At 46.6% G+C, this 27,346-nt stretch overlaps 1 protein-coding gene across 3 annotated transcripts; it reads right to left on the bottom strand.

Annotated features, from left to right (window-relative positions):
• Positions 1 to 26,681, bottom strand: FBXO34 (F-box protein 34). Of its 3 annotated transcripts, none has more exons than XM_066608278.1 (3): positions 26,465 to 26,680; positions 4,748 to 4,900; positions 1 to 2,703 (listed from the first exon to the last, which is right to left on the bottom strand). In XM_066608278.1, the coding sequence occupies exons 2-3, from the start codon at positions 4,813 to 4,815 to the stop codon at positions 600 to 602; spliced, it is 2,172 nt and encodes a 723-aa protein (XP_066464375.1). In that variant the 5' UTR covers positions 4,816 to 4,900; positions 26,465 to 26,680; the 3' UTR covers positions 1 to 599. The 3 variants fall into 3 exon arrangements, with proteins under 3 accessions (XP_066464375.1, XP_066464377.1, XP_066464378.1); XM_066608280.1 differs by lacking the exon at positions 26,465 to 26,680 and adding an exon at positions 25,847 to 25,988; XM_066608281.1 differs by lacking the exon at positions 4,748 to 4,900 and having other exon boundaries at positions 26,465 to 26,681.
• Between the last annotated feature and the right edge of the window lie 665 nt (positions 26,682 to 27,346).

The raw sequence follows: 27,346 nt of genomic DNA on the forward strand, positions 1-27,346 counted from the left end.
CAAGATTCAGGATGCACATTTTTATTGAAGTAAAGCCAGACAATATCTTCCTCATATAGTTTGCCGCTATACAATAAGTCACACCTCATGTATTCACTTGTCACAGTATTGCAGACACTTGTGCCAGTTCCGAGTACAACGCTCTCCAGTTAAACCAATTATAAACACTTTTAATGCTTCAAGCCCTATATATTTTAGAGTTTCTTTTTTTTTTTCTTAGAAACATCATACAGGATATACAGATTGAACAAGACACTTAAAATGGAAAAAAAAAATAAACCAACACACATCCACGCAGAAGAAAAAAAAATAATCCATCCGTACATACGCACACCTATAGCCACGACAACTTCCATAGCTGCATTGTAAAGATTAGGTGCCATCAGCTAGCAATAGATTTTTATATACACATCTATTAGGAGTTATTTACATAAAAGGGCTAAATATCCAGTTGAAGAAATGAAAAAGTAAAGGCTCTTGTGTTAAAGAATGTGCAGTTTCGCATCCCCATGAAAAAACCTCATGATTATGTACAATGTAAACAGCATGGGGCATGAAAATCTTTATCTACGAGACCAATACAATTCCTGCCCGCGTCGTTAGTCGTCTTCAATCTCCGACTCTCTAGACTTCTTGCAAACTGTTCGGTTAAAGCTGTGAAAAGCGGGTACCCAGCGATTGTCGTGAAGCCCCACCCTACAGCCACGGCTTTCTTTTTGAGACATGTGACAGCACATCCAAAAACCAGGGCCGTAAGGTAAAGCTTGGCAGTAAGGTTTGGGATGCCACAGGCATAAAGACACGTCGCCTCTTGCGTACTTTTTCTTACACTGCTTGCAAGGGTCGTCTTTGTAGCGTGGATCCCGGACCCACAAGGAGTCGCACGGTCGAATGTCATAATGTTCGATAATGAATTTGAAATAGCAGGAAGTGCATTTTAGGGCAGCGAGAGAGCGGGTGGGAAGATATTTGAATATCTTCACTAAGATATGATGGGGTAGGAAAGCCATGTACTGCTGAGGCTCCAAGAGCTGTTGGATCTTAAATCTAGTCTCAAGAAAATCATGAGACACCTGCCTCTTTACGGAGGACGTGTCAAGTACCTGAGTTACGTTTCCGAGTGAGGAGATGGAGACAGCGTACTGTGCAATCATCGAGCTATTCTGCATACACAGAGTATTGTCAAAGGCATGTTTCTCTGGGGACAGTGCCTGCGACTTTACTTCAGGGTTGATACATACATGTGCATGGGTTGCATCTTTTTGATCATTTTGAAAAAACAAGACCCCTGGTGAAGGGTCCCCTGATAAAGCTTTGTCCTGTGTGGGTCCTACATCCTGTATGTGCATCAGTACATCCGCAGTCTTACAGGAGGGCTCAGTGATCCTATCCGAACACTCCACCTTTTCATCAGCTGCACCATCATTCACCGTCTGACTTTCGAAAGAATCAGAGACACATTCAACAGCTTTTATACAGACAGAAATAGATAATTTACAAGGATCCACAGTTATCGCAATATCACCCCTACACCTCATTTTCAGGTAAGTCTCTCTCACAAGTTCAAGGTCTACGTTGGCCACAAAAAAGTCTTCCATGGGTGGCAAAGACTCAGCATCTTGACACTTGGGTGGAGCACAGGTTTCACACGACTCAACAGGAGAAAGGTCTTCCTCGTTTAGCGAGGCATTTTTCTCCACCACAGAAGCAGCAGAATGGTTTTCGGGATCCGATGCATCATCGTGAGGACAACTGGCTCCTTGTTGGGAGCCACTGGCGAGCAGCATCCGGCCAACGTGCCTTCTGAAACTGTTGTTCCTCGAAAGCCCTCCCGAATCCCGATCATTCTGGCGCCTCAAACATTCAGACTCCAGTTTAGCAACCATTTCCAAGACGCACACGGACTCCAGTTCAGCCTTCTCTGAATTGTCTTTCTCAGATGGGTTGTCACTGGCTCCAAGTGCCATCAAGGATACGGGTGGAAGGACACATTTAGAAGTTCCAGTAGGTTTTGAAGAATGGGAATTGGAAAAGGGTTTTGCACAATCAGAAAGTAACGCGCTTGCTCTTTGCTCTAGAAAAGCTACCATCTCTATCACAGAAAGGGGTCTTCCAGGAAGCATGCCATCGTTATCGGTGACAAAATTAAGTGAACACTCTTCAACTCCACTTGGGAAAGACTCGGAGAGGAGGCACTTTTTCTGCGCTTCCTGCATCTTCTCCAGATGGTTCTTCACGCGTTTAAGGTCCACAGATTTTTTTCGCCTTTTAGCAGCTCTTCCGCTCATATCCCCAGTGTTTTTAATCTTCATTGAGCAGTTCCTATTGTTGCTGCAGTGATGAGAGGCAAAAAAGGCAATCTTCTCTTTTGTGTTTCCAGGCTTGATGAGCGCACAACTATCCAACAGGCCCTCTCCGTCACCCTGATGGATTGTTGCAGGTGGAACATTCTTTGCTTTGACCTCAAAGTTGTTGGAGGAGCTCATCCCTGCTGTATTGCACATGGTGTTCTGAGACAGAGTGCTCAATGGCCTGCGAGGTGGATTGTCCGTACAAGGTAAACAATTCTTGGTGGTGACATTACACTTTTCTTCTTTTGCAGAGCTTTGGTTGTTCAGATGCATGCCTTTGTTTGATCTTTGTTCTAGAAGAGATTCTTTTTTCTGTATCTTGTGATATGGCTTTAAATGCATTCCAGAAGCCCTGCGAAAGGAAAGTACACCACCGTTAGTTCTACATTCTTGCTAGCAGTACATAATATAGCTAAAAAATAACTTATTTCAGCTAAGAGCGCTTTACAGGAACCGTCCCAATGCCGCCTGATCCCATCAGTGCAAGAAATCTCTTATATGGGAAAATACATTACTTGCAATTCTACACCAGATCTGGATAAAGTGGCCTCAACAAAAGCCTTCAACACGAGGAAGACCATCTTAGCCCTATCCGACATCTGCCTTGCTCTAACAGTCTGATATCAGGTGCCATATGCCAGCTTACATAGACAGTGTCAGGTCCTTTCTTCAAGTAGTCTTTTAATTTAATGTCTATACAGTGCTAACATATTCCATAGCGCTTTTCATATCTGAGTGAGCAGACAAAGTAAGACATTACATATAGTAATTAGGGCATTCTATAATTTGGCTACTCTAACTGTAAAAGAAACCTTTCCTATATAGATGCCTAAATCAGCTTTCCTCCCAACATGAATGAAGAGACTTCAAGGGCTGCACAGACAAAATTTATTATTGTTCAGAAACTAAAAATTTGCTAGAATTGAGAGACGTGAGGCAGAATTAAACACATTGGACATGCAAGTGTAAAAACTGGTAAAATGAATGTTAACACAAAAAACTTATTTTTCAGGGTGTCCTATATGCAAATTGACCCGCCTTGTATCACGAAGGCGTGTGACTGGGGTTCCAGTGGCACGTCTGCGAAGAATGCCCACTCACCACCCCCGTTACTCAGCCGCTCACTTCTGCCGCCACATCAGCAGAGGCTGCAGTGAAATCTTAGACACACTGAGGATTTCCATTCCTGCTTTGGCAGAGACGCACCGTAGAATTTCACCATGACTTGAGCGGATGTAGCATACGGGGGGGGGGGGGGGCAATATTTAGAGGATGGTGTGGCTCCAGCAGCCAGCCTATGTGACTCAAGGTGGGTCAATTTGCAGAAAGGTTGCCAGAATAAAACTGGTTAGTGCATTTCAGTTACTGTTTTTTAAAAACACATTTAGAGTTTAAATGTGCCCCCAACGAAAGGTAGTGGTGGCTTAAGATCGAAAAATCTGATTAAAGAATTGCTTTAAAAGGCGGACTGCCATTTTTTTTTTTTTGCTTTTACTCCCCTAAAAGTTCAGACCCTCCACCTATGAGGCATATACAGCGTATCTTGTGGCCATGCCATAAATGCACATAGTAGGAAGACTCCTTTTGAGGGTTTGTCTAGGGTTACTACCATCCAGATGGGCTACAAGAATTGTACTAACGTACTTCCTATACACTAAAGCTCAGAAACCATCATGTATGTTCAGCTTAAAGAAAACAGACCGTTCTCTTGTAGGTGCTTGAGACAAAAAGCAAGAAACAAATCAGTGACATCCAACATGGCTACTTTATTCTCCCCTTGAATGGAGCCTCTCATTAACTCCAAGTACCATAAACTAAGTTATGGGGCGTATAGTTTAGGTGGCGGGGAGTTGTGTCTCCTACCCAGTCCTGCGGTGTCTCCCGCTGAATTTGCACACACCAGCTTGACACATTTCATCTGACTTTGCTGGGGTCATACGGCAGTAAAAGGGGGATCGGGTAAGTTGGAAAAGAGCCTTCCTGGACTGCATGTCACCCAAACTTTGACAGGTTCCCTTTAAGAAAAGAATAAGCATGTAGGGCTGCCAACGAACACAATAAAGAGTGTAATACGTTGGTTTACTGCCCTTTTTGATGTGTATTCAGTCCACCCACTAGTGATATAAACAGAAATCGTCATTCACAAGCATTAATGACCCGGACAATGGTTATTTACAAGCTACGTCACACCCTCGTCTTATTTACCTTAGGCAGGCAGTTACACAATGGGGAACTTTGCAGTAGAACACCTGGGAGAAGACTGAGCATATCCACGGTAATATACTGCATATCTGCTGCCTATTGTAGGATAGCCCTCCACATCCCAAGCTCTTCCTGAACACAGACAGCCAACCTCTACATGGCCAAGGTGCAGGGATGACTCCAGCGACACTTACCGCTTGACATGTTGATAGGAGTGGAATTTCAGTGGTTCCCTGTGGAGGCCGGCTCTGCTGGAACTCATCCTAGCTGCCTGCACACAAGGCGTGTCGTCACAGCCAGTCCATGTTGGTTACGGTGTACGCACGGCTCGGCAACGTTGGGATGAACTGCGGAAACAGAAATGGGAGAATTAGCAGGACTGATCTGTATCATTAATCGCCATACACGAAATGGGCAGGATGTGCCATAGTAAACCAACATCATTGCCCAACACACATGGAGGCCCAGAGAAGGACTACATGACCACTTTATATGGGCATTATAAGAAAAGTTTTCAAATATTAAAAAAAGTGCAACTTCCCACAAGGCTTTGCTGGAGACGACTGTACAGCGTGACGTGTGATGTGTAGCAACTACAGATCCTTGTTTACACTACAAAGTCTATTTTTGGCAAAAACTACAGAAAACAGGTTTAAAAATATCCACAGTGAAGATTTGCACAACTCAACACTTGTGACGGCGTGGAATCTGCCAGGGACTAAAAATACAGAAGCCGACACTTGACATTCCAGGCCGTGACACTTATCAGAGGCACCCAGGAGAGTGTCCAGCACTGAGGACAGACTTGTACACACAGACCAAGCCATCATACACCTTCACAGCTCATTACAGGTGTAGCGGGTGAACATTACTGGACCCTGCGGCCTCCTGTCTGCTACACAGCATTGCTTTTGGGGAGAATATCCCCATATACATCACGGCACATGGAGGCCCCCCTAGAGTACAAAAACAGCTGAAGATGGTACAGGTTTATGTAAATAGGTCCCTTGAAATAGGGAGTATTAAATAACCGAAGTAAAAAATAAAATCCTGGTGGAGCCAAGATTGACAGGGGGGGGGGGGGGTGACGCCCCCTCATGACCTATCCTGAAGGATAATCAATAAAAATAGCCCAAAAAACCCTTTAGACGAAAAACGTACACATTCCTAAAAGCTGTCCAGAAAAAGAAAAAAAAAAAAAGGGAGGCTAGCACCCCTGGTTGCTGCTACCATGGGGAAGCGATGGGGTGTATTTTAGGATGGGTTATACACCCAGCACCTCGCCATCTGCTGACAGCGCAGGTATGTTATAAATGAGAGAGGAATCCAAACGACTAGGAAATCATTAACGAAGAGGCATTTCAGTTTATGAATCATTAATCGTTTATGAAATGCAGCCAGAAAAAGGGCTTAAAACTGGGAGGACAACTTCTTAAAGGGACAGTAAATCTTAAGAGCATATAAAGATATTTTCATTGTCTGGGTCAATACAAATGCGGTAATACCCATTATGTATGGTTTTTTGGGGGGTATTTATCTGTTTTGTGGGGAAAAATGCATTTTTAAAACTGGATTTTTTTCTTTTCAGTTCCTTTGACACTCTTCAGTCCCTAAAGGGAACTTAAAGTAATGATTGTTCGATCGCTAGGATAGTACACTGCAATACTTATGTAGTGCATCTCTGTAAATCCTGTCCACTTTGCTGCTACTGTAATATACTGCATATTTTCCACACATATACGGCAGACAAAATACATATGTATATGGAGTGTATATCCAAAAGCACGCAAGCGTATTTTCTGACTAGACTAGCAACACATGGATCCATAGTAGTCAAAGTACCAAATCACATCCGGTTTTCACACGACGCGCTTTGTGAGAAGAAAAAAAAACAAAAAAAAACAAAAAACACAATCACACAGTATGCACTATTCTGATGCAATCTGTGGATGACACCCAGCTATTCATCTATCATAGTTTGTTTTTTGCATATGGAAAAAGCAGATTACATACTGAAGTCAAAAAAGGGAAAAACGGTCAAATGGACGCATATAGAATTGTACATTTATGTGTGGAAAAATCAAGCAAAAACTTTTGTTGCGATCCGAAAAAAATAAAAAATCTAACGCTTAGGAAAAAGAAAAAAAAAAACAACAGGCCTATAAACATATTTGGTATTGCTGGATTCGTAAAAGTCTGATCTTTAAAGTAGCCCATTATTTATCCTGCACATGGAAAGTTTAAATTAAAAAAAGAAAACAAAAACCTAGAATTGTGCTTGTAATAAAAGATAATCCTATGTGCCACAAAAGGTTACCAATCGAGACTACATGACATCCAACAAAAACACAAACTCATACAGCTATGTGGACAGAAAAATAAAGCTTTGGCTGTCAGAACATGGCAGAATTTTCCCCCCAAAGATATGTAAACTTAAAAAAAAAAATAGATTTTTATATATAATATAAAAAAAAAAAAAAAAGACTGTACATGGTATATAAATTTGGTATGGTCATAATTATACTGACCCATAGAGCAATGTCATCATGTAATTTTTGCCATAGCATGTACACACGGTAACCCCCCCCCTCCCCCCCCCCACACACAAGATGGTGGAATTGCATGTTATTTCCCATTTCATGGCACCTGAAATCTTAAAAAAAAAAAAAAATATTAAGTACATTATATGTTACTTTTACGAGTGGCATTGAAAATACGGCTCTGACAGCCCGCTACGTTGATCGAAAAATAAGATTTTTTTTTTAAAGTTGGGAGGAGAAAAAAAAATAAAAACAAACAAGAAAAAAGGGCCGTGTCCATAAAGGGTTAAGATAATAGTGTACATACAGTGACTACATTAACACATGGAGAGGTCCTCTGGATATCCTGTGCTGCAGTTTTAGGCAAAATAGTAAACCTACACTAGCACCTCAACCAATAAGTACGGAGGTGACCCATACACCCAGGAAGTCAGTTGGCCCACAGCTACTTCCTGCCCTGGAAACTGAGGGAAAGTGGAGTTTGCAGACTTTCTAGAGCTTTGGCGCAGATTCCCACCCAACTAGCACTACAATGGTTTTCCCAACTCCTCCCTCATCTTCTGCTCAGTAAAACAATCACCAAGTAGGTTTCCGCACATCCAAAGGTCACAGTCTAGACAGCACTTTCTAATATCTGGCTTCTTACTGCACAGAAGGCAGACACTTGTTTTCAGAGTAGCATAAAGTGGGCAGAGCTGCCAGCCATAGCCAGCGGTGTGCGGTGTATGCAGGATACAGTATCTGTCTGCAACTTACTAGGTTCTGCTACAGCTAAATTAAAGGGGTTGTCCGGCTGTTACTGAACACCCCGCTTCACTAACACTGGCTGCAGTAAAACATACAGAACTATACTTACCCCTCTGTGGCCGCCAGATCAAGATCAACCACTTTAAGGTGACCCTCTAGTCCTAGATGGCCGCAGCACTTTTCTGACTTCCTGATGTACACTGTGCACTAGTGTCCATCGGTCTATGACTACATGCTACTCTGACTGGCCAGTGCTGCTGACATGGGCCAATCACCGGCCAATGAAAGGAGAGCAGTGTCTTAGGCTATGCTCACATCTGGGTTTGGGGATTCAGTTTTCCTGCTTAGTTATGTGAGCAGTAGAGGGGAGTTCCCTCGCCAAAAAGACGCGTTTTGTGACCGAACTCAATGGTGCCGAACAGACCCCATTGACCAGGATAGGGTCAGTTCAGCATTTTACCGGACCCCCCCCCCCCCCAAAAAGTCCTTCATGCAGGACTTTCATCCAGCCTTTCATGCTAGATCTACACTTGAACTTCTGAACTAATGATACATACTAATATACAGTGTGCAGCAGTGTCACTAAGCTGGTGCAGCCATGTTTGTTTGTCCAGGACTGGAGGGTCGCTTCAGCTTGGATTAGGTGTAACCCTGGAATACCACCATGGGTGAAGACTCATTCCATCAAATTTTCAAAGTTTCCAAACAAAAAGTGCAGAATTAAAGGGGCTGTACCAGAATATCAAGTATAGAGATAACTTGCTGATTGGTGTGGACTCCGCACCGAGACCCACACCAGTCTCAAGAATGAGGGTCCCGTGTCCCCCTCACTGCGGGGTTGCTGTACCCCTCGCAGTGAGGAGAAGACTGAACGGAGGGCTGCTTCCACTGGCACTCCAATAACTCAATGCAAGATTACATATGGATTCTACGGCAGACTTGCACCCATATCCGAGATGGGGCGTACCCTGGAGCTCGGGGGCGGGGGGGGGGGGAGCGCGGTTAACACATGTTACTGCGTTGCTCTTCAAATTCCATCTCATATCTTTCATACAGTTTAATCAGTTTGAAGCTGCAGTGCAACTCTCTCCCTTCAGTACAAGACGGATGTCACACGGGCGTCAGCGCATTTACACATGCATTTGCATAATTTGCGTGTTTTATTGTACTTTCTGTGCACACAAAATAAAAATTAAAACCAACATTTTGTAGTTCTTCACACTACTCCCTATCAAACTCCAACTGAATTGCAGTTTAGCCGGCTTCACACAACCAGATTCCTGTTGTGGAATCCGTGATCCCCAGCAAATCGCACGCACTGAAAAGATATGCACTTTTGCTTTTTCCTTCACAATCACAGATTAGAATTGCATATTCCGCGATCGGAGCAAAAATTGCAGCATGCTCTACTTTGCTGCGGACCCCTTGCAGACGGCCTCCGTTGAAGTCAATATTAAAGGGGTTGTCCCGCGCCGAAACTTTTTTTTTTTTACTTCAATAGCCCCCCCGTTCGGCGCGAGACAAACCCCATGCAGGGGTAAAAAAAAAACAACAAAACGGATAGTACTTACCCGAATCCCCGTGCTCCGGTGACTTCTTCCTTACCTTGCTAAGATGGCCGCCGGGATCTTCACCCACGGTGGATCGCAGGTCTTCTCCCATGGTGCACCGTGGGCTCTGTGCGTTCCATTGCCGATTCCAGCCTCCTGATTGGCTGGAATCGGCACACGTGACGGGGCGGAGCTACGAGGAGCAGCTCTCCGGCACGAGCGGCCCCATTCAGAAGAAAGAAGACCGGACTGCGCAAGCGCGTTTAATCGGGCGATTAGACGCTGAAATTAGACGGCTCCATGGAGACGAGGACGCTAGCAACGGAGCAGGTAAGTGAATAACTTCTGTATGGCTCAATTAATGCACGATGTACATTACAAAGTGCATTAATATGGCCATACAGAAGTGTATAACCCCACTTGCTTTCGCGGGACAACCCCTTTAAGTATGGGCCATAGGGACCCGCGTCATTGGGGGACATACAATATCGGGGGGTGGAAATGTGTACTGCGCATGCCTGACGGTGAGCCCCCATGGTCATCCGCACTAGGCTGAGTTCACGTAGGACCGCAAGGAGATTGAGTGATTCCTGTGGCAGAAATTTGGCACAGGATTTGAAGCGGCTTTATTCCGCTGCGGAAATCTCTATAGAGAAGTGAGACGGCAGCAAAACGGCGATACAATTGACATGTTGCGGATCTGAATTCCGTGCCGTATGTCAGTTTCTGCGCAGCTTGACTGCAGTGGACTGTCTGCAGCGTGTGGATGAGATTACTACTAATCTTGTCCACTTTGCTGCTTAATCTAAGCCTTAAGAACGCATGCAGAATTTGCACCCCATGTGAACCCCGCCTTACAGATAATGCAGGTACGTGGGGTCACAGCCGAATTCTGCTGCGGGATACCGAGAGAAAAGTTTTAAACACCAAGGAAAACACTTGCATTTTCAGAAAAACATGAAAACCGCCAAGAGCGGCGCGGCATATTGGAGGAAAACCCGTTTAAAATACAAAAACTATGTGCTTTCGCTGTGTTGATAGGGGGTTGATTCACGCATGTTGTTGACACCATCTTTCAAGCACTGTGACAAGCGGGCCAAGAGACCCCGGCCGTATTATTGTAGGTACTCGCTGACTCCGCCAAAGAACACACACGGATGAGAACAATCCACTTTATTTTCATGGCAGCAGAGACGTCTGCCAAATGCAATGGGTGGAGGCCGCATGAAGCCGTCTTGGAATCTGCTACTAGGATGCAGGAAGAAGTGAGTAATGACATGCTGACTTTTCCTTTACTTTCAATATTTTCAATGGCTGCAGGTCGTGGAGAAGTGTTCATACGATTACTAGTTGTGGAGAAGACAAGTGGATACTTCTGTAGAACACGACTGTCACCAACAGGAATCCATCGTCTCCCCATATGCATTGCATCACGCCGAAGGAGGCTTTCCAGGATTAAACCATTATCTATCCTCAGGATCGGCCATTGCTGGCGGAGGCCAAGAACACTTATCTCCTCATCTACAGAGCTGTAGAAAGACTTTCTTTGCAGGACAACCTGAAGTTTTTATCGTCACCATTAAGGACTACAGATGAATCTCTGATCACTTTTTATTCCACTTTTTGGAGAGGTAGGAGTAGCCAAAACACAGCAATTCTATAAAAAAAAATGTTACCGGCATCTACTATGCGGCATAAATGACCCTTTACCTTCATTCTGCAGGTCAATGCAATTACAGAGATACCAAAAACACAATAAAAACACCTTTAGGCCTCGTGCCCACGGCCGCGACGTCCTCTTCCAGCAGAATATCACAGCGGAGTCCGTCACAGCGCCCCCCTCCCCCCCCCAAACATACTCCCTTTTTCTGGATCCGCCACATGAGTCCCATTCGGCAAACAGCACAGGACGCACCGGCAGTGGGCGATGACGTGGAATATCACGTCACAGCCAGCCTCCATTGACAACAATGGAAGCCGGACACGCGCTTTTCTGCGGCAATTCGAACATGCCACGGTAGAATTACGCAGCGTGAACATTGAGCCATTAGGTTCAATAGAACCCAATAGCCGCGAGATAATGCCGCGGATTTCCGCCGCGTTTCACACAGAAGAAATCCGGCCGTAGGCATTAGCCCTTAAAAGGAATAAAAATTGAACTTCCAACACTGCATTTCAACAACTCCAACTTTATTTTTCCACGGGAAGAGTTGTAGTTTTCACTGATTCCAGACACTTGTGAAAACGTCACGCTCTTAAACGCACATGTTTTACAGTGTTTTCAAATGAGTTTGACAGTTTAACAACCCCCCCCCCTCCCCCCATCATTGCAACGGGTGACGCGGTGCGTTAAAAAGCGCTGCAATGCACTAGAATAAAACAGACAGCGTTAGAAATGCTGCACTAAATGATGTAAAAAGTGACTGAGAGCAGCCTTAGCATTTACTATGGTTTTATACAACCCCATAGAGACTTTTAGGAAAACAATAGAAAAAAAACAAAAACAAAAAACACCACACTCATCTGAAACCACAAGTGCAAATTAAGAGTATTTGCAGGATGTTTTTTTTTTCCCCTTACAGATAATGTAATACACCCTACTGACAAAAAAAAGCCCCCTTGTGAATGTGCTCTTCGTTAAAAGCTTCACAACTACACAGTTATTATAAAATTGCAGCATTACCAAATCTTACTGGCAACTTCCACGATTTGCTATGAGAAAGCGGCTCAATAAAAAAAAGCCAACACAACCAAGTGGGAAACCTAGGAAGCCGCTGAGTCCTCCCAGGAGCTGACCATCTGAGGGCGCCCGCACACGGGGGAAAGCTCATGTCTATCATATTAAAAAATCTGACAAAGATGAAACATGTCAGGTTGATTTCCACCTTCAGTGACCAGTTCTGTACAATTCCACTGTGAATACAAACTGATCTGTAAGGCCCAATGTCCACCGGCGGATATTAATTATACAATCTGCGAATCTCCCACGCAGGAGACCCGCACCTCTAGCCGCCCACCGGGATGCATTAGCATCCGGCAAGACAAATTTAAAGCATGCGGATGTGATTTTTGTTTGGCATGTGTTTTACCAACAAATGGAGCTGCGGATCACCGCGATTGTGACATGACAGCGTATCGCACGCATGCTGTCACGCGCCTGGTTTTTACTTTCCCTTTATTGTCTTCTAGTAACATGCATATAAACCGCTGCACATACCCAGTGTAATTGCATATGTACAGTGTTTAGTACGCACTCATGTAGAATAATAGAGCTCTATCACACGTAATAAGCAGTAACCTAGAACATGCTGCAGACCTTCAATGGGATTCAGGTCTGGGCTCTGGCTGGGCCATTCTTTTTTGGTGATTTGGTGGTATGCTTTGGGTTATTGCCCGGCTGAAAGGTGGAATTCCTCTTTATTTTCAGCTTTTTAGCAGAGGCCTGAAGGTTCTGTGCCAAAATGGGCTGATATTAGGAACTGTTCATAATTCCTTCCACCTTGAATAAAGCCCCAGATCCATCAGCAGAAAAACAGCCCAAAGCATAATGCTGCCACCACCATCTTCACTGCGGGTATGAGGGCTTCTGGTGATGCGCAGGGTTGGCTTTGTGCCACTCATATCTTTTGGCATTATGGCTAAAATCTTCCCCCTCGGTCTCCTCAGACATAACACGTTCTCCCACATACTGCTGGCAGACTTCATGTAGGTTTTGGTAGAACATAGCCGGGCTTGGATGTTTTGATTGTTCGAAAAGGCTTCCATCCCTCTAGTGTTGCTGTAGGCCTCTTGGCAGCTTCCAGAACCAGGTTTAATCTGGACTCTTAATTTGTGAGGGAAGTCCAGTTTTGGGTAAGGTCACTGTTGTGTCAAATTTAACCCACTTCTTGGCTGTCTTCACTGTGCTCCATGGTATGTATATAATGCCTTGGAGATGTGTTGGTCCCCTTCTCCTGACTGATACCTCCCAACAATCAGACCCCTTTGATGCGTTGAAACGCTTTATGGCTTTTGCTGAAAAATGCAACTAAGAAAATGTCAGGAAGATCCTTCTAGAAGAGCTGAATTTATGGGAGAAATCAGAATCCCTGTAAATGGCAGCGGAGTGCTGACTATCTCGAGTTTAGGTGTGATTGGCTAATTCTGAACACAACTACATCCCCAAATATAAGGCGGAATGCCCACGGACGGATTATCGCTGCGGAAATCGCAGTCAGACAACGGACGCGATTTCCACAGCAATGTCCGTCCATAGACATACTGTGTAAAACAATTCTCCCCTGCCCAGGAGCAGAAATCAGCTGCGATTTTTCACTCGCGGGGGGAGAATCGCAGCATGTTCTAATTTATGCGGAAAAACGCACAGACAGCTTCCATTGCAGTCAACAGAAGCCGACCGTCCCGCGACACTCCGCATCATATCCCAGAACCGATGCATCATGCACTACGCCGCGCACACCCACCGGCCAATACTCTTGCAGCTGATCCAGACAGGTGAGTATAGGGTCTCTGGGGGGCGCCGGGTCCGATTCCGCTGTGAGATTTGGCAAGCGGAATCAGACCCGGCGCATGAGGCCTTAGGTGTTCACATTTATGAAACCACATATTTTAGTTTAGCTTTGTTTATTTTTCCACCCTAAATAAGGCCAATCTGTTTATCAATACAATTGTACATAACGGGTTCCATTTAAAGTGGAAATAAATCTGAAATAAATTTTTAAAAAAATTAACAAAACCATGGCATTTTAACTGGGGTGCGTAGACTTTCCCTCCACTGTATAAAGTTCCATTCTACTCCAACAACTTCTACATGCTTTATGTTTTCCTTCTGACCATGAGTGTAATGGCAGACGGCCATACCCAGAGAGCTGGATTGTAATAGGACTCCAATACATTGTTGGTGTAAGAACCATATATAAAGACAACACATTTGGGCCACTCCTTTAGGGTGATAATTAGCCTTTTCACTTTCTAATGGCCGTCTCCATGACATGATAAAGCTGCAGGATGGGGATGAGACAATAAGCAGGAGGGTGCGGTGGCAGGGCTTGTTATCTGGAAGTAGACATGGAGGAATGACATGAATGTACGTTGTGTAATCATTTAGGTGTGGCATCAAGTCCACAGAATTCAAGGGAACATTTCACCCTCTGAACATAAAAGAATATATATGACAGTTTTGTTTTTATGACATAGCAGTAAATGTTACTGATTACAAGAGGCTCTGCAGTGGCGTTACATAAGGTGACTCCACAGTCGTATCATGTGCTGACAGTCTCCGACAACCTCCTATTACAGCGGACCAACCAGACCCGAGCATTCAGCATAACCATTAGCAGTGGGTGCGGTGCCTGACCCGTCTGCGACATGGCACACACATTGCACCTGCACAGGACGATACTCCTAGCCACAACGTACTGAGGGCAGTCAATTGCATAGGCTTTGGGCAACTAACTAGGCACTGCCCACACACTAACGTATCCTCTTTACAAGTCACTAGTCAGGCCACACATGGAAGATTGTGGACAGTTTTGGACACCGGTATTTAAGAAGGGCATATCAGAGCTTGAGCGGGTACAAAGACGGGCGAGTAATACTGGGAATCCATATATTTTTTTGGAGAAGTGCATGGCCAACCTTATGCCCGCAGAAACCTGAAAGTATTGTCACTTCTCTTCCCCCTGATGTACACATTCTTCACAACAGATGCCACGATCGCATAGCCACTGCAAACGCTTTTTATAGGGTCTGTTTTGCCCACTGGAAACCCTGTGACCACAGTTAACCTCCTTCATCCAGGCCTCATTCAATGTGACTACATTAATGCAGTCATCACAAAATCAAGATCACCCAACATGTCGCCACGAGCACAGCCTTGTGATTATTAGTCAACATTCACAGCACCAGCCTGAAGGAATCTTTCCACATCTTCATGCAGGATGGTGTGCATAGATCCTACGGGAATACCGAGTCTGCACGACCATATCAGGTTGGCCTACAACAGTTCTAAGAAGGTTGAACATTTGTGTGAGGACAAACCTGAGGAGCCTTGGCCGGGTGTTGGCCAACCTGATATGGTCGTGCAGACTCAGTATTCCCAACCTTCTTAGAACGGTTGCCCGCACGAACACACATTTTTACATCCATGACACCTTCATTGTAGATCTCACTCAACTGACAATTAGGATAGCTGTCATTGCACACAAGAAAACAGATTACACTGTTCAGGGAACGTGAACGTCACCATTTTAGGCTGCCTGCACACGGGCAGATTTGCATTGCCGAGTCCGCAGTCGGCGTCCACAGCACGGTATGGAAAAAACACTTTCCTGCACACTTGCTGAAGCCAAGTTTGTGCATGGTGCGCATGGACGACTTCCATTGAAGTCAACAGAAGCAGTCCAAATTGCGGACAGCTCGTGGATTCTGTGTTACCATCTAGCCACAGTGCAAGAAAAATAGAGATTTGAAAGAAAAGAAAAAACAAAACAAAACAAAAAACTGTGCTGCACATGTCCGACAGTGAGCCACCGGGTCCATCTGCAGTACAGCTAAAGAAGTGAAATTACAGGTACGTGCGGGCGCTGGCTGCAGTTAGAGTGGGATTCCACTGTGGGCTCCTGCTTTCGGAATCTGGCTCTGCCGTGTGCAGGCAGCCGTAAGCATTGAAAAAGCTTCTACCTTCCGCCGCTGCACTGGATGACGCGGACGTCTATCACTCACCCCCAAAGAACGTGCCAGTCTTCTAAAATGTGCCCCGTGTTCCTATCTGCTCCTGGTCCCCAGAAAAATAAATAAATAAAAAGCTTGGAGACCCCAGAACTTGAATGCGCCTTGTATAACCTAAGGGAGTTATGGAAGCGGCTGCATGCAGCATAGACCCCTTTAAAGCATCATGCACACAGCCACGTGCATTATAGACTGCAATACTTGCTGTTCAGTAGTGTCTGACATGTATTGCGCTGTGTAACCTCGCCCTCTAGAAGCTATCAAAGTGGAAACTGCAAAGTGGAAACACTCCCTGCTCAGTGTATACATAGGATGTTACGCGCCGAGCGAGGGGTCAGCGAGAAGTGAGCGATTCTCAGCAATGATCTGTCTAAAAATTCTGCACAAGCGCAGACAACTAGCGGTGACGTCACCTGCTTGTGCGCTCGTTTAGACGGGGCATTAGCACTGCTGCCAGACTCCTCTGGCGGTGACTTGTCCCCAGCTGAAATCAATGTCACCATCTTTCCCACATCTACATTGGGAAGAGAATCAGGGCTCCCGTCTACATATTAGCAGGTCGTACAGAAAGCAGACAGTTCATTTGTTTAATGAATTATGTACATTCAGTCCCAAACGCCCCATTACACAACATGCTTTCCATAGGTGTAGCTTCCCCGAAGGGCAGAGGCGGTGAGCCAGATCTCCTTCACCTAGTCACAGACCGATGGGATGCTGGATTCATGTGCCCAGCCACCACTACTTGTAAACACGGGCTTGTGTCCCTTCTAGGCTACATATCACACCTCTGACCGCGAGCACACAGGCCAAACACTACAGTAAGATGTTCCTCCTCTCCAAGGAGCACTGGGGGTTCCCGCTCAGTAACCAGGCCCAGCATAGGGTCCGTCTAGAAGACCCCCCGGCCTCACATACTCCACCCCCGAGCCTATATGGCAGCACTGTATTACAAACCAGGTGATATACTCGTGCATTGAATGGCGATTTTATGAATAGCGGTCCTGGAATATACAAAGTGGGACAGAAAAAAGAGCCCAGCACCGCACTGTTATGGAAGTCGTCCAAAAGAAAATCTGTGTTGCCCATAGCAACCAATCACAGCGCAGCTTTCATTTTACTTCAGCTGTGTAAGAAATGAAAGCTGAGCTGTGATTGGTTACTATTGGCAACAAAGATTACAGGAGAAGTCGGTGAGTTTCATTATTAACCATTTCCAATCCAATTTTTATCCTGGTTTTCCTAGGGGGCTTACTCTTTCTGCTGGTATACAACGGCGCTATCTGCAGGCTAAAGTCAGTACTGCATGAGGTGACACGTTGGATAGGCTCCGATAGCAGAGAGGCCGGCAATATACAGTAAGAGAACCCCGACGGATGTCTTCCAACATCGGAGCTGTACAGCCTTAAATCATAATGTCTTCAGAGGTCAGACAGTAGATGGAAAAGTGTTAATTCCAACACTATTAGTCTTCTGGTGCTGAAGAACACTCATCAGAAATGTCACTCAAATCGGGCCAGAACTGTGGATTTGTATACGACACAAACAAACAGATTATGTTTTATAGACAAGACTAAGCCGGGTACCCGATACAGAACGCGTGCAATACAAAACGTGACCTCTAAAAAACACAAAATGTGTTTGTGTGTCGTATACAAATCCCCAATTCTGGTCTGATTTGACTAAAATTTGACATTTGTTGCCAACGGCACCAGAGCTCAGCTTTCATTTGTTATTCTGCTGAGGTAAAATGAAAGCTGCGTCATCATTGGTTGCTATATATTATACTGCTGAGGTCAAATAAAAGCTGTGCTGTGATTGGTTGCTATATATTATACTGCTGAGGTCAAATAAGCTGTGCTGTGATTGGTTGCTATATATTATGCTGCTGAGGTCAAATAAGCTGTGCTTGGTTGCTATGGGCAACAGCTTTTAATCCTCAGTGCGGAGATAAAACGAAAGCTGCTCTGTTAACAAAAACCTGTTTGTTCACATTAAAGGGGTTGTCTCGCGGCAGCAAGTGGGGTTATACACTTCTGTATGGCCATATTAATGCACTTTGTAATATACATCGTGCATTAAATATGAGCCATACAGAAGTTATTCACTTACCTGCTCCGTTGCTAGCGTCCACGTCTCCATGGCTCCGTCTAATTTCGCTGTCTTCTTGCTTTTTTAGACGCGCTTGCGCTGTGCGGTCTTCTCCCCTTCTGCTCGGTCCAGGCACGAGCGGCGTTCTGGCTCCGCCCCCTTCTACGCAGCATCGCGTAGCTCCACCCCGTCACGTGTGCCGATTCCAGCCAGTCAGGAGGCTGGAATCGGCAATGGAACGCACAGAGCCCATGGTGCACCATGGGAGAAAACCGCAGTGCATCCCTGGGAAAGGACCGGCGGCCATCTTGGGAGAAGATTTTTTAAAGTCCTTATTTTTTCGGATCGGTAAGTAGCAAGCGGCTTAAAAACCGCTTTACTTTGCTATTTTATGCCGGGCGGGGGGGTGGGGTAAGGTAAAATTTTGAGGTTTGCCTTTAAGGCCCATTTAGACAACGATTATCGCTCAAAAGCCATCTTTTGAGTTATAATCATTGTGTCATTGTGCTGGCAGAACAGCAGATAAGCAGGACCGCATGCTGTGTTCTGCTGGGGAGAGCTGATTGCATTGTCTCAGCTGTCAGCCCCACCAGCAGGTCAAAGCAAAAGTAATCAGGAAACAGCAGGACATCTGTTCCCCCAATTACAGCTCCAGGCAGCGCCCACTGCTAATTGGTACTAATTGGCATTAGTACCAAGTAGTAGTTTATGGAAAATGATCGCTCAAAAGCCTTCTTTTGAGCGATCATCTTTGCATTGTAAACGCTCCCTTAGGCCTCCCTCATACAGGCGTTTGCAGAAACACTGCGTTTTTCAACACTGTGGTTTCAGACTGGTTTCAGCAGCGCTGGCATGAGTTATGCCAGCGTTTGGCTGTGTTTTCAGCACAACAGAAGGCACAGCCAAGGCTGCTGGAAAAAAAAAAAAGAAAATCAATACAGTACTCACCTAGCTGGTGAAGGCGCTGCTGTCGGGACCTTGTGAAGCCGGCCAATTGCTCTGATTGGCTAAGCGACACTGAGTGATAGCCGGCTGAGCCAATAATGGATGTGTCTAATCACAGCCATTTAATGAATGGACGCATCTAATGCTGGCTGTGATTGGCTGAGTGGGCTGGCAATCAGCAGCGCTCAGCCAATCAGAGAAATCTCACGTTGGAGGCAGGGATTTCAAAACCCTGTCACCAGAGAAAAAGTTCCCCCTGCCGGCTGACAAGTCCAGAGAACACCCCTGGGGACAGAGACATCTACAAGGGCAGTATTGATTTTTTTTTTTACTCCGGTAGTGTACCTGGGGCGTTTAGCGCTACCAAAAGCCCAGTACCAAGTTGTGTCGCGTTTTTGGCAGCACTGAAACCGCTGTCCATTCATTTCAATGGGCAACACAGAGCTGAAAACTGCCAGAAATAGGACATGCAATGTTGTCAAGGCGCAGCATTGAAGACGCTGCATTTTCAGCCTTGTGTGAGCAGGCCCACTGAAATGAATGGGAGCGTTGTACAGCGTTTAGCGCTGGGCTGACAAAGGAGAGCTAACCGCTGTACAAAAACACCCGTGTGAGGGAGGCCTTATTGTTAGACAGTTGTGATAAATGATGGCTGGTGTTCATACATTGGCTCCATGTATTCCTGTCTGGGGACATATCATTTGCAAATGGTTATCCACACGGACATTCAAGGTGAAATTTGGCCTCATGCCCACGGCCGTGTTGGACTCCGCCAGCAGAATATTGCAGCGGAGTCCGACACGGCGCCCCACAAAGACCCCATACTCACCTCTCCAGATCCGCTTCGAGAGTCCCGTCTAGCGAGCCAACGCGCATGGGTGGTGACGTGTATTCTTGCGATTCTTCCGCTGTGCTCACAGCAAAAGTATCGCAGAACGAACGGCTTCCATTGACAATGGAAGCCTGCCATGCGGTTTTCCGCGGCAAATGGAACATGCTGCAATTTCTTTCACGAAAGAACTTGGATCCTATGTAGGTCTCTGTTCCGGCATGCCTAGTCGTCCAGCTCCCATATCCCCTCAGAGCATGGTAGCAGAACGTAGGGGGTGGGGGAAACCGATACCAAAACTGATCCCGTAGGCATGGTTTATGGCATCCAGTACATCAGTCCATGAAGCATTTGTTGTGCCCTGTATGGACGGATGGCGGACTGCTGCACTATGTCACAAGGCATAAAGCAGCTGCTATGTGAGCCCCCAGCCTAGCGCTCATTCACACAGGCGTATGCAATTCTGCTCGTGTCCACGGCTGTACCAGTAAACCGCAGCGTTTTACCAGTGTGCATATGAACCGCCACCCATACGCAATGTATGGCAAATGTACTGTGTTTGCAGCTGCTGCTAATACAGATGTATAGGGCTCACCCTGCACGGTACGCAGAGAAATGGAGCCGGCGGCAATCTTTTTTTCGTGCATATCCAGCCGCATATGGATCAATTCTTTTGTACAGCCCTATTCTCAATGGCTGCGTACAAAAACGCTGTATATACACAATTACACTGAGGATGTTGCATTTGTATAAAACATTTGAGACAAAAAGGAAAGTTTAAAAAAAAATTAAAAGAAAGCAAGTATCCAGTGCATGACATCACGCGTGAGCTGCGCAGTCATACATGATCACCAGACGCAGCAATACTCAACTCCACACGCTGGTGAAACACTTTTTTTGTGCAGTGTTTTACCATATGGTTGGGTGAGCCCGGCCTAAGGGGATTGCTTAAATTGTAAATGTTGGTCTTCTCAATAGCAAAATGTCCCGAGCGTGAGCAGTAGTGATAATCATTGCAATACGTTAATAGAAACCTCACTTCCAAAGACGACGGATGTCACATCTCGATGTCAATCTATAGAAGCTGCTCTTATTAACCATGTAGAAGGCCATCAGCAAGTATCAGATGCTCTTGTAAACTTCCTGCATCGCACCGCAGCGACTTCCTGGATGAAATCTACACAGACGTTACATACAAAGCGAGACCGCACCGTCCCGTAGGCGCAGCAGCGAACCCTCCGCATGGTGGCCGGGTTATGGAAGCACTTTACAGGAATGTAGCTGTACATAATTGTAGGTGTTCAGATCATCGCATGCACAGACATGCCCACCGCTGGTGGAGAACACAAGCTGCTTATATACACACACAAGAACTCGCCGTCTACAGTGCAAGCCATGTGAAATCGCAACGCACACGTGTCATGTGACCTACAGCGATCAACAAGGAACCCCAGCCCAATATAAGATCCCGTTCATACTGGGACAATAACTTCTGTCCCATCTGTCCTAGTGCCGTATTCCATCATGTTCTAGATTTGTCAGACTTGTCCCACCGATTACACCTCCACACACAGAAGCGATGAGCCCCAGCGTTACGTGCGTCACTTCGTTTCCACGATGTAAATGGCTGACAGCGGTATCCGTGAGTCACCTGGTGAAGGTCGCAGGTACAGACGCTCGCTTCCTGCACCGCACGCTGAAGTCCTGACCTGCTAATAGTTAATGCTGGAAGAACAAAAAACAATATAGGGGAACAAACACCAAGAACAAAAGGCAAAAAGCGGCGTGTGTGAAGGTCTATCAGGTGGAAATGTATGCCACTGACCAATGTGCTTGTCTACAAATAGAAGAGCTGGCACAGCAAACAAGGCTGCCACTTACAAAGCACTCATTAAGAATCTGCACAAGTAGAAAGCTTTGTTCCTCCGCTTTCTAAGTAAATATGCCAAATGCAGCGGCTCTGATAACTCCACTAATAACTGGCATGGATAGGGGCAAGACTCCATTTGTGGACCTAAAAGTGAGGGACTGGTCCCTAGCTTTTAGGTTGATCTCTATTTGTGGGTCACTAAGGGCTCATATAGAAGACTGCATCTGTACGAGGGCACCGAGTCCCTATGGTTTCTTATTACAGAGCCCTAGGCGATCCATATGCCACTGTATTTGGCTCCACAAGGCGTCACATTGTTGTCTAGAAGCAATCCAACTGGGATAGAGTGCGCCAAGTCAGCCCAGCTTTCCAGAAATGTGTACCAGCACTTTAAGTCAGATTGATTCCGGGATGGTTTTAACTTAAAGATGAAAATGTTAGATATTTTAGTGGTCGTCCAGGAATCAATCTGACTTCATTGCCGCCCACAGAGGTGAGCGGGTTCACACAAGGCATTGTTTTTATGCGACGACACATCGAACACAAAATCCACTGCGATTACACTGCAAATTGGCATCAAATTGCAAGAACTGACTTATGTGGCGATTTCTCTGTGGTATATAATCACATCATGCATGAAACCACCCCAAGAACGTTCATGATCCCCTAAGGCCGCACAGCAGACTTCTTCCACTGCATATTACAAAGCAAATGTGCAACAAAACACGAAGCGCGCAGATCTAACCTCTAATTCAATGCAAGAGGTGAAATCTGCAGCAAAGCAAACAAGCTGTGTGATAGAAAATCTGTAATATACGCTCAATTCCCCACAGATTTTGTTTCCACTATACATGAATGCAGTTTTAGGCTTAAGGGTGTACATGTGCACCCTCCAGGTGCAGGGTTTGCATGGAGTGTGATCAGGAGCCAAGCCAGCTCCATAAACTAGAATCATAGAATGGTAGAGTTGGAAGGGACCTCCAGGGTCATCAGGTCCAACCCCCTGCTCAGTGCAGGATTCACTAAATCATCCCAGATAGATCCAGCCTCTGTTTGAACACTTACATTGAAGGAGAACTCACCACCTCCTCTGGTAACCTGTTCCACTCATTGATCACCCTCACCGTCAGAAAATTTATTCTAATATCTAATCTGTGTCTCCTCCCTTTTAGTTTCATCCCATTGCTTCTGGTCTTTCCTTGTGCAACAGCAGGAGCTTTGTTAAAGGGGTTATCTGGGTACATAGTGTCACACAAAAGCAGCAGTAAAATCACAGAATACATACTCACCCTTTCGTGTTACTCGCTGAACTTCACTTCCATGAGGGAAGTGGTGATGATCCTATACTGGGTCCCATTAAGAGAGCTGGTGACGGGCTGCAGCGGTCACATTGCCCTTTTGTTGGGGACATGACCAGCTCCCTCCACCTGGTAGTGAAGACCAACAGGGACCACGGAAAGGTGAGTATGTATTCTGTGATTTTCCTGCCAACAAGCTTTTGTATAACAGGTCCCTGTATAAACTCTTTAAAAGATGCTGTGAACTCTGACAACAGCATTTAAATGCCCCAACTGATGTTCACAGGCCTCTGGGTTGCCATTAAAGGGGTTCTGACATGAATCATTTTTTTATGCTTTACCAGCCATTGTTCCCTGGTCTGCCTAATGGACACAGGGAACCCACGATTTAATGGCTGTTAAAGCATAAAAACATAATACTCACCTTGTCTCCTGTTGTTGTTGACATCGGGGGGGGGGGGGGGGGGGGCGGGTCATCTCCCAGCAGGCGCTGTTCTTCTGCTTCTTCCTCCACGAGCCGCACCGCTCCGGGATCGCGCGCATCCGCAATGGAGAGGTGCCCTCTGACAGGAGTCAGGACGGGCCGTGTCTCCACTGCGCATGCGCAGAATCTCGGAGTTCAGCCAAGACGGACGGGCCACCCACAGCAAGCACTGCTTGTGACGTGCTTGCTGTGGGCGGCCCGTCCGTTCACCTCGGAAGTGACTGACGGACGGAGCTGAGCAGGAAGCGGTCATTTTGACCGCTCCTGCTCTGCTTCTACAAGCCACAGAAGAAGATGCCGACGGAGGGGGCATGCCTGGCGATGGGTCCTAGCCAGGCAAGGCGAGTAAAAATTTTTTTTTTTAGTGTCAGAACCCCTTTAAGGATTGCCTAGTAGACTACAGTATAAACACACCGCCAACATCTACATAGGTGTAAATTGCTGCGGCTGTCCAGCAGCATACAAACTAGGGGTCAGGAGCCCATATCTACTGGCTCCTTGCCCCTCACATGTATAGTAATTTGTCCTTCACTGATCTATTGTAATGTACCCATCACTTCCAACCTATGTAAATGGGGACTATTCACCAAGACAATACTGTGCCCTAAATCAGTAAACAAGAATTCACCATGGGGGGCACAGAAACGTCTCCCTTCGGATGTTCCGCCTTAATGCCATTTCCAGCATCTCCTTGCGACAGAACCCCCAGACCGAATCCCACGGCATATGAAAACCGCTGTGTGAACACTCCCAAATTTGTGAGCCGTGCCAGACTGACTTCAATTAAAGTCCTTTTAGGCGAGCCAATTCTCATTTGAACGAGTGAGACGTCCCCACTAGCTCGTTTGTTCCAGATACATCGTTGGCTCCTTCAAACGAGAAACCTTTCAGTCTTCTACATTTGTTGCATAAGTAAATGAGAACAACCGAACGATCTCCACTTCAACTGAACGATAAGTGAATGAGCCAACGATGATTTTTATACCTGCATAACATGAATGAAGAGCAAAAAGCGAATTATCATTCGGTCATTGGCTGCATTTAAACCAAACGATAATCGTTCCATCTAGAAGCACTTTTAGTCCATGATATCACAGAGCTACAGCACAATCATTGACCAATACAACCCATGTCATGACGAGCGTCTGGGTGCACGCACACACACGTGACCCTTACACGCAAGTTACATCTGCTCGCAATATGGACGGAACTAGCACGAGAGTAGAACACATTGATTTCAATGGGTTACCACAGACCAGCGATTTTTCTCTCGATGGTCCAAGAAAGAAAAGTCGCAGCATATCCTATTTTTTTGGTTGATTCTGTAAAAGAATCCCCCATTATTTCATATAGGAGACAAACAAAACAAAGCCAATTTCAGCTTACAAAAACAAAAAACAAAAATAAATAAATCTATAACTAGTTACTAGTTGTTACTCGTTTGGTGTAAAGTTACAGTATTTGTAACAACTTGTGAACAAATTAGCAAGGAGATGCCCTTTATGAACGAGATCTCTACAAACCACCACCATCGCTCCGTGTAAAAGCAAACCACCGACCGCCATTCATACCCTTCCACGACTTACCTGAAAGGAGATGTCCCGCGCCGAAACGGGTTTTTTTTTTTTTAAACCCCCCCCCCCCCCGTTCGGCGCGAGACAACCCCGATGCAGGGGTTAAAAAAACCACCCGCACAGCGCTTACCTGAATCCCGGCGGTCCGGTGACTTCAATACTTACCGCTGAAGATGGCCGCCGGGATCCTCCGTCTTCGTGGACCGCAGCTCTTCTGTGCGGTCCACTGCCGATTCCAGCCTCCTGATTGGCTGGAATCGGCACGTGACGGGGCGGAGCTACACGGAGCCGCTCTCTGGCACGAGCGGCTCCATAGAAGACTGCTGAAGACCCGGACTGCGCAAGCGCGGCTAATTTGGCCATCGGAGGCCAAAAATTAGTCGGCTCCATGGGAACGAGGACGCTAGCAACGGAGCAGGTAAGTAAAAAACTTTTTATAACTTCTGTATGGCTCATAATTAATGCACAATGTACATTACAAAGTGCATTATTATGGCCATACAGAAGTGTATAGACCCACTTGCTGCCTCGGGACAACCCCTTGAACCATAGAAGCTAAATGTACCTTTTATACTGGCCGACTAACTAGAAAACCCACCTAGCTATGAAGCGATCCCCCGACCTTCCACCACAGCATACCTTGTTAGCGCTCAGTTGCTCCTTAGCAACAGACTACAAGTAGGCGAGGGATCTGCCACCTGCAGCTCTCCAGCGGTCGGGCATGCTAGGAGTTGTAGTTCCACAAGAGCGGCAGATCTCAGGGGTACAGCTCATGTTCTCAAGGCTTTCTGTACTGCATTTATTGGCTATATTACTGCTAGATCTAATGCCCCAACCTGTTGGGGAACTACAACTCCCAGTATGCACTGCAGGCAGGCAAAGTGAGCTGGGAGTTGTAGTTGTCCAACAGCCCGCAGACTGGTGGTCTCTACTGTGGAGTATTGGGTGGTCTGAAAGATGATCACCTGTCTGCAGCAAGGCAAAACCTAGACACAAATCCCATCCATCCCCCTGATTGTAGCCACAATCACCCTGTTACAATGTATCAGGTGGAGGATCGGCAGGTCTGGTGAGGTCTCCCCTGCAGGATACACAACACGCCTGCACCGTCAGGGCCAATGGCTGCCCGCACGGCACAGCGCCGCTCGGCCTGGCGCTCAGGAGAGCCCGAGGCTGCGGCCTGCGCTCAGCACTGCCTATACGGACGAGCAGCAGCAGCACGGCGGGCGGCCCGCTCCCCCCAGCAGCAGCGCTCACCTCGTCTCTTAGCGGCGACGGCCCCGGCTGCAGGCGGGAGGGGGGGAATTGGGGAGGGGGGGTTCCACGAAGGGTAGCAGCTCTCCCGCGCTCCGCCCTTCTCAGCCCTCTGCTCGGTGTGACTGTGTAAATCCTCCGGTGCTGTGCTCCTCAGCGGTAACGGCAACACTATAATACCGATCCACCGAAACCAGAGGAATGGGGAGGAAAGGAGATAAGCGCTACGTCACCAGCAGAAACCGGGCGGCCGCCCTCCATTGGTCCACTCTACCTGCCAGTCTAATGTGACTCCGCCCCTTTCCATCGCCCTCTTGACTTGAGCGTACCTGTCCACGGGAGCGCGCCTGCCTTCATGGCTATACATAGCGGGAGCGCGCACTGTTCCAATCCTATACACAGCGGGAGCGCGCACTACTCCATACTTATGCACAACGGGAGCGCGCACTGCTCCAATACTATACACGGGGGGAGCGCGCACTGCTCCATAGCTATACACATTGGGAGCGCGCACTGCTACACAGCTATACACAGCGTGAGCACGCACTGCTCCAATACTATACACAGCAGGAACACGCACTGCTCTATAGCTATACACAGGAGGGGAGAGCGCGCACTGCTCCATAGCTATACACAGGAGGGGAGAGCGCGCACTGCTCCATAGCTATACACAGGAGGGGAGAGCGCGCACTGCTCCATAGCTATACACAACGAGAGCGTGCACTGCTCCATAGCTATACACAGGGGGGAGCGCGCACTGCTCCATAGCTATACACAGGGGGGAGCGCGCACTGCTCCATAGCTATACACAGGGGGGGAGCGCGCACTGCTCCATAGCTATACACAGGGGGGGAGCGCGCACTGCTCTATAGCTATACACAGGGG

The sequence above is a fragment of the Eleutherodactylus coqui genome, chromosome 6 (assembly GCF_035609145.1).
Source record: "Eleutherodactylus coqui strain aEleCoq1 chromosome 6, aEleCoq1.hap1, whole genome shotgun sequence".
NCBI lineage: Eukaryota > Metazoa > Chordata > Amphibia > Anura > Eleutherodactylidae > Eleutherodactylus > Eleutherodactylus coqui.

Excerpts from the sequence above, each read along its gene's own strand:
- FBXO34 (XM_066608278.1), bottom strand. The coding sequence starts at position 4,815 with ATGAGTTCCAGCAGAGCCGGCCTCCACAGGGAACCACTGAAATTCCAC. Across the intron at positions 2,704-4,747 it reads TCCTATCAACATGTCAAGCG|GGCTTCTGGAATGCATTTAA; the intron begins GTAAGTGTCGCT and ends TTCCTTTCGCAG.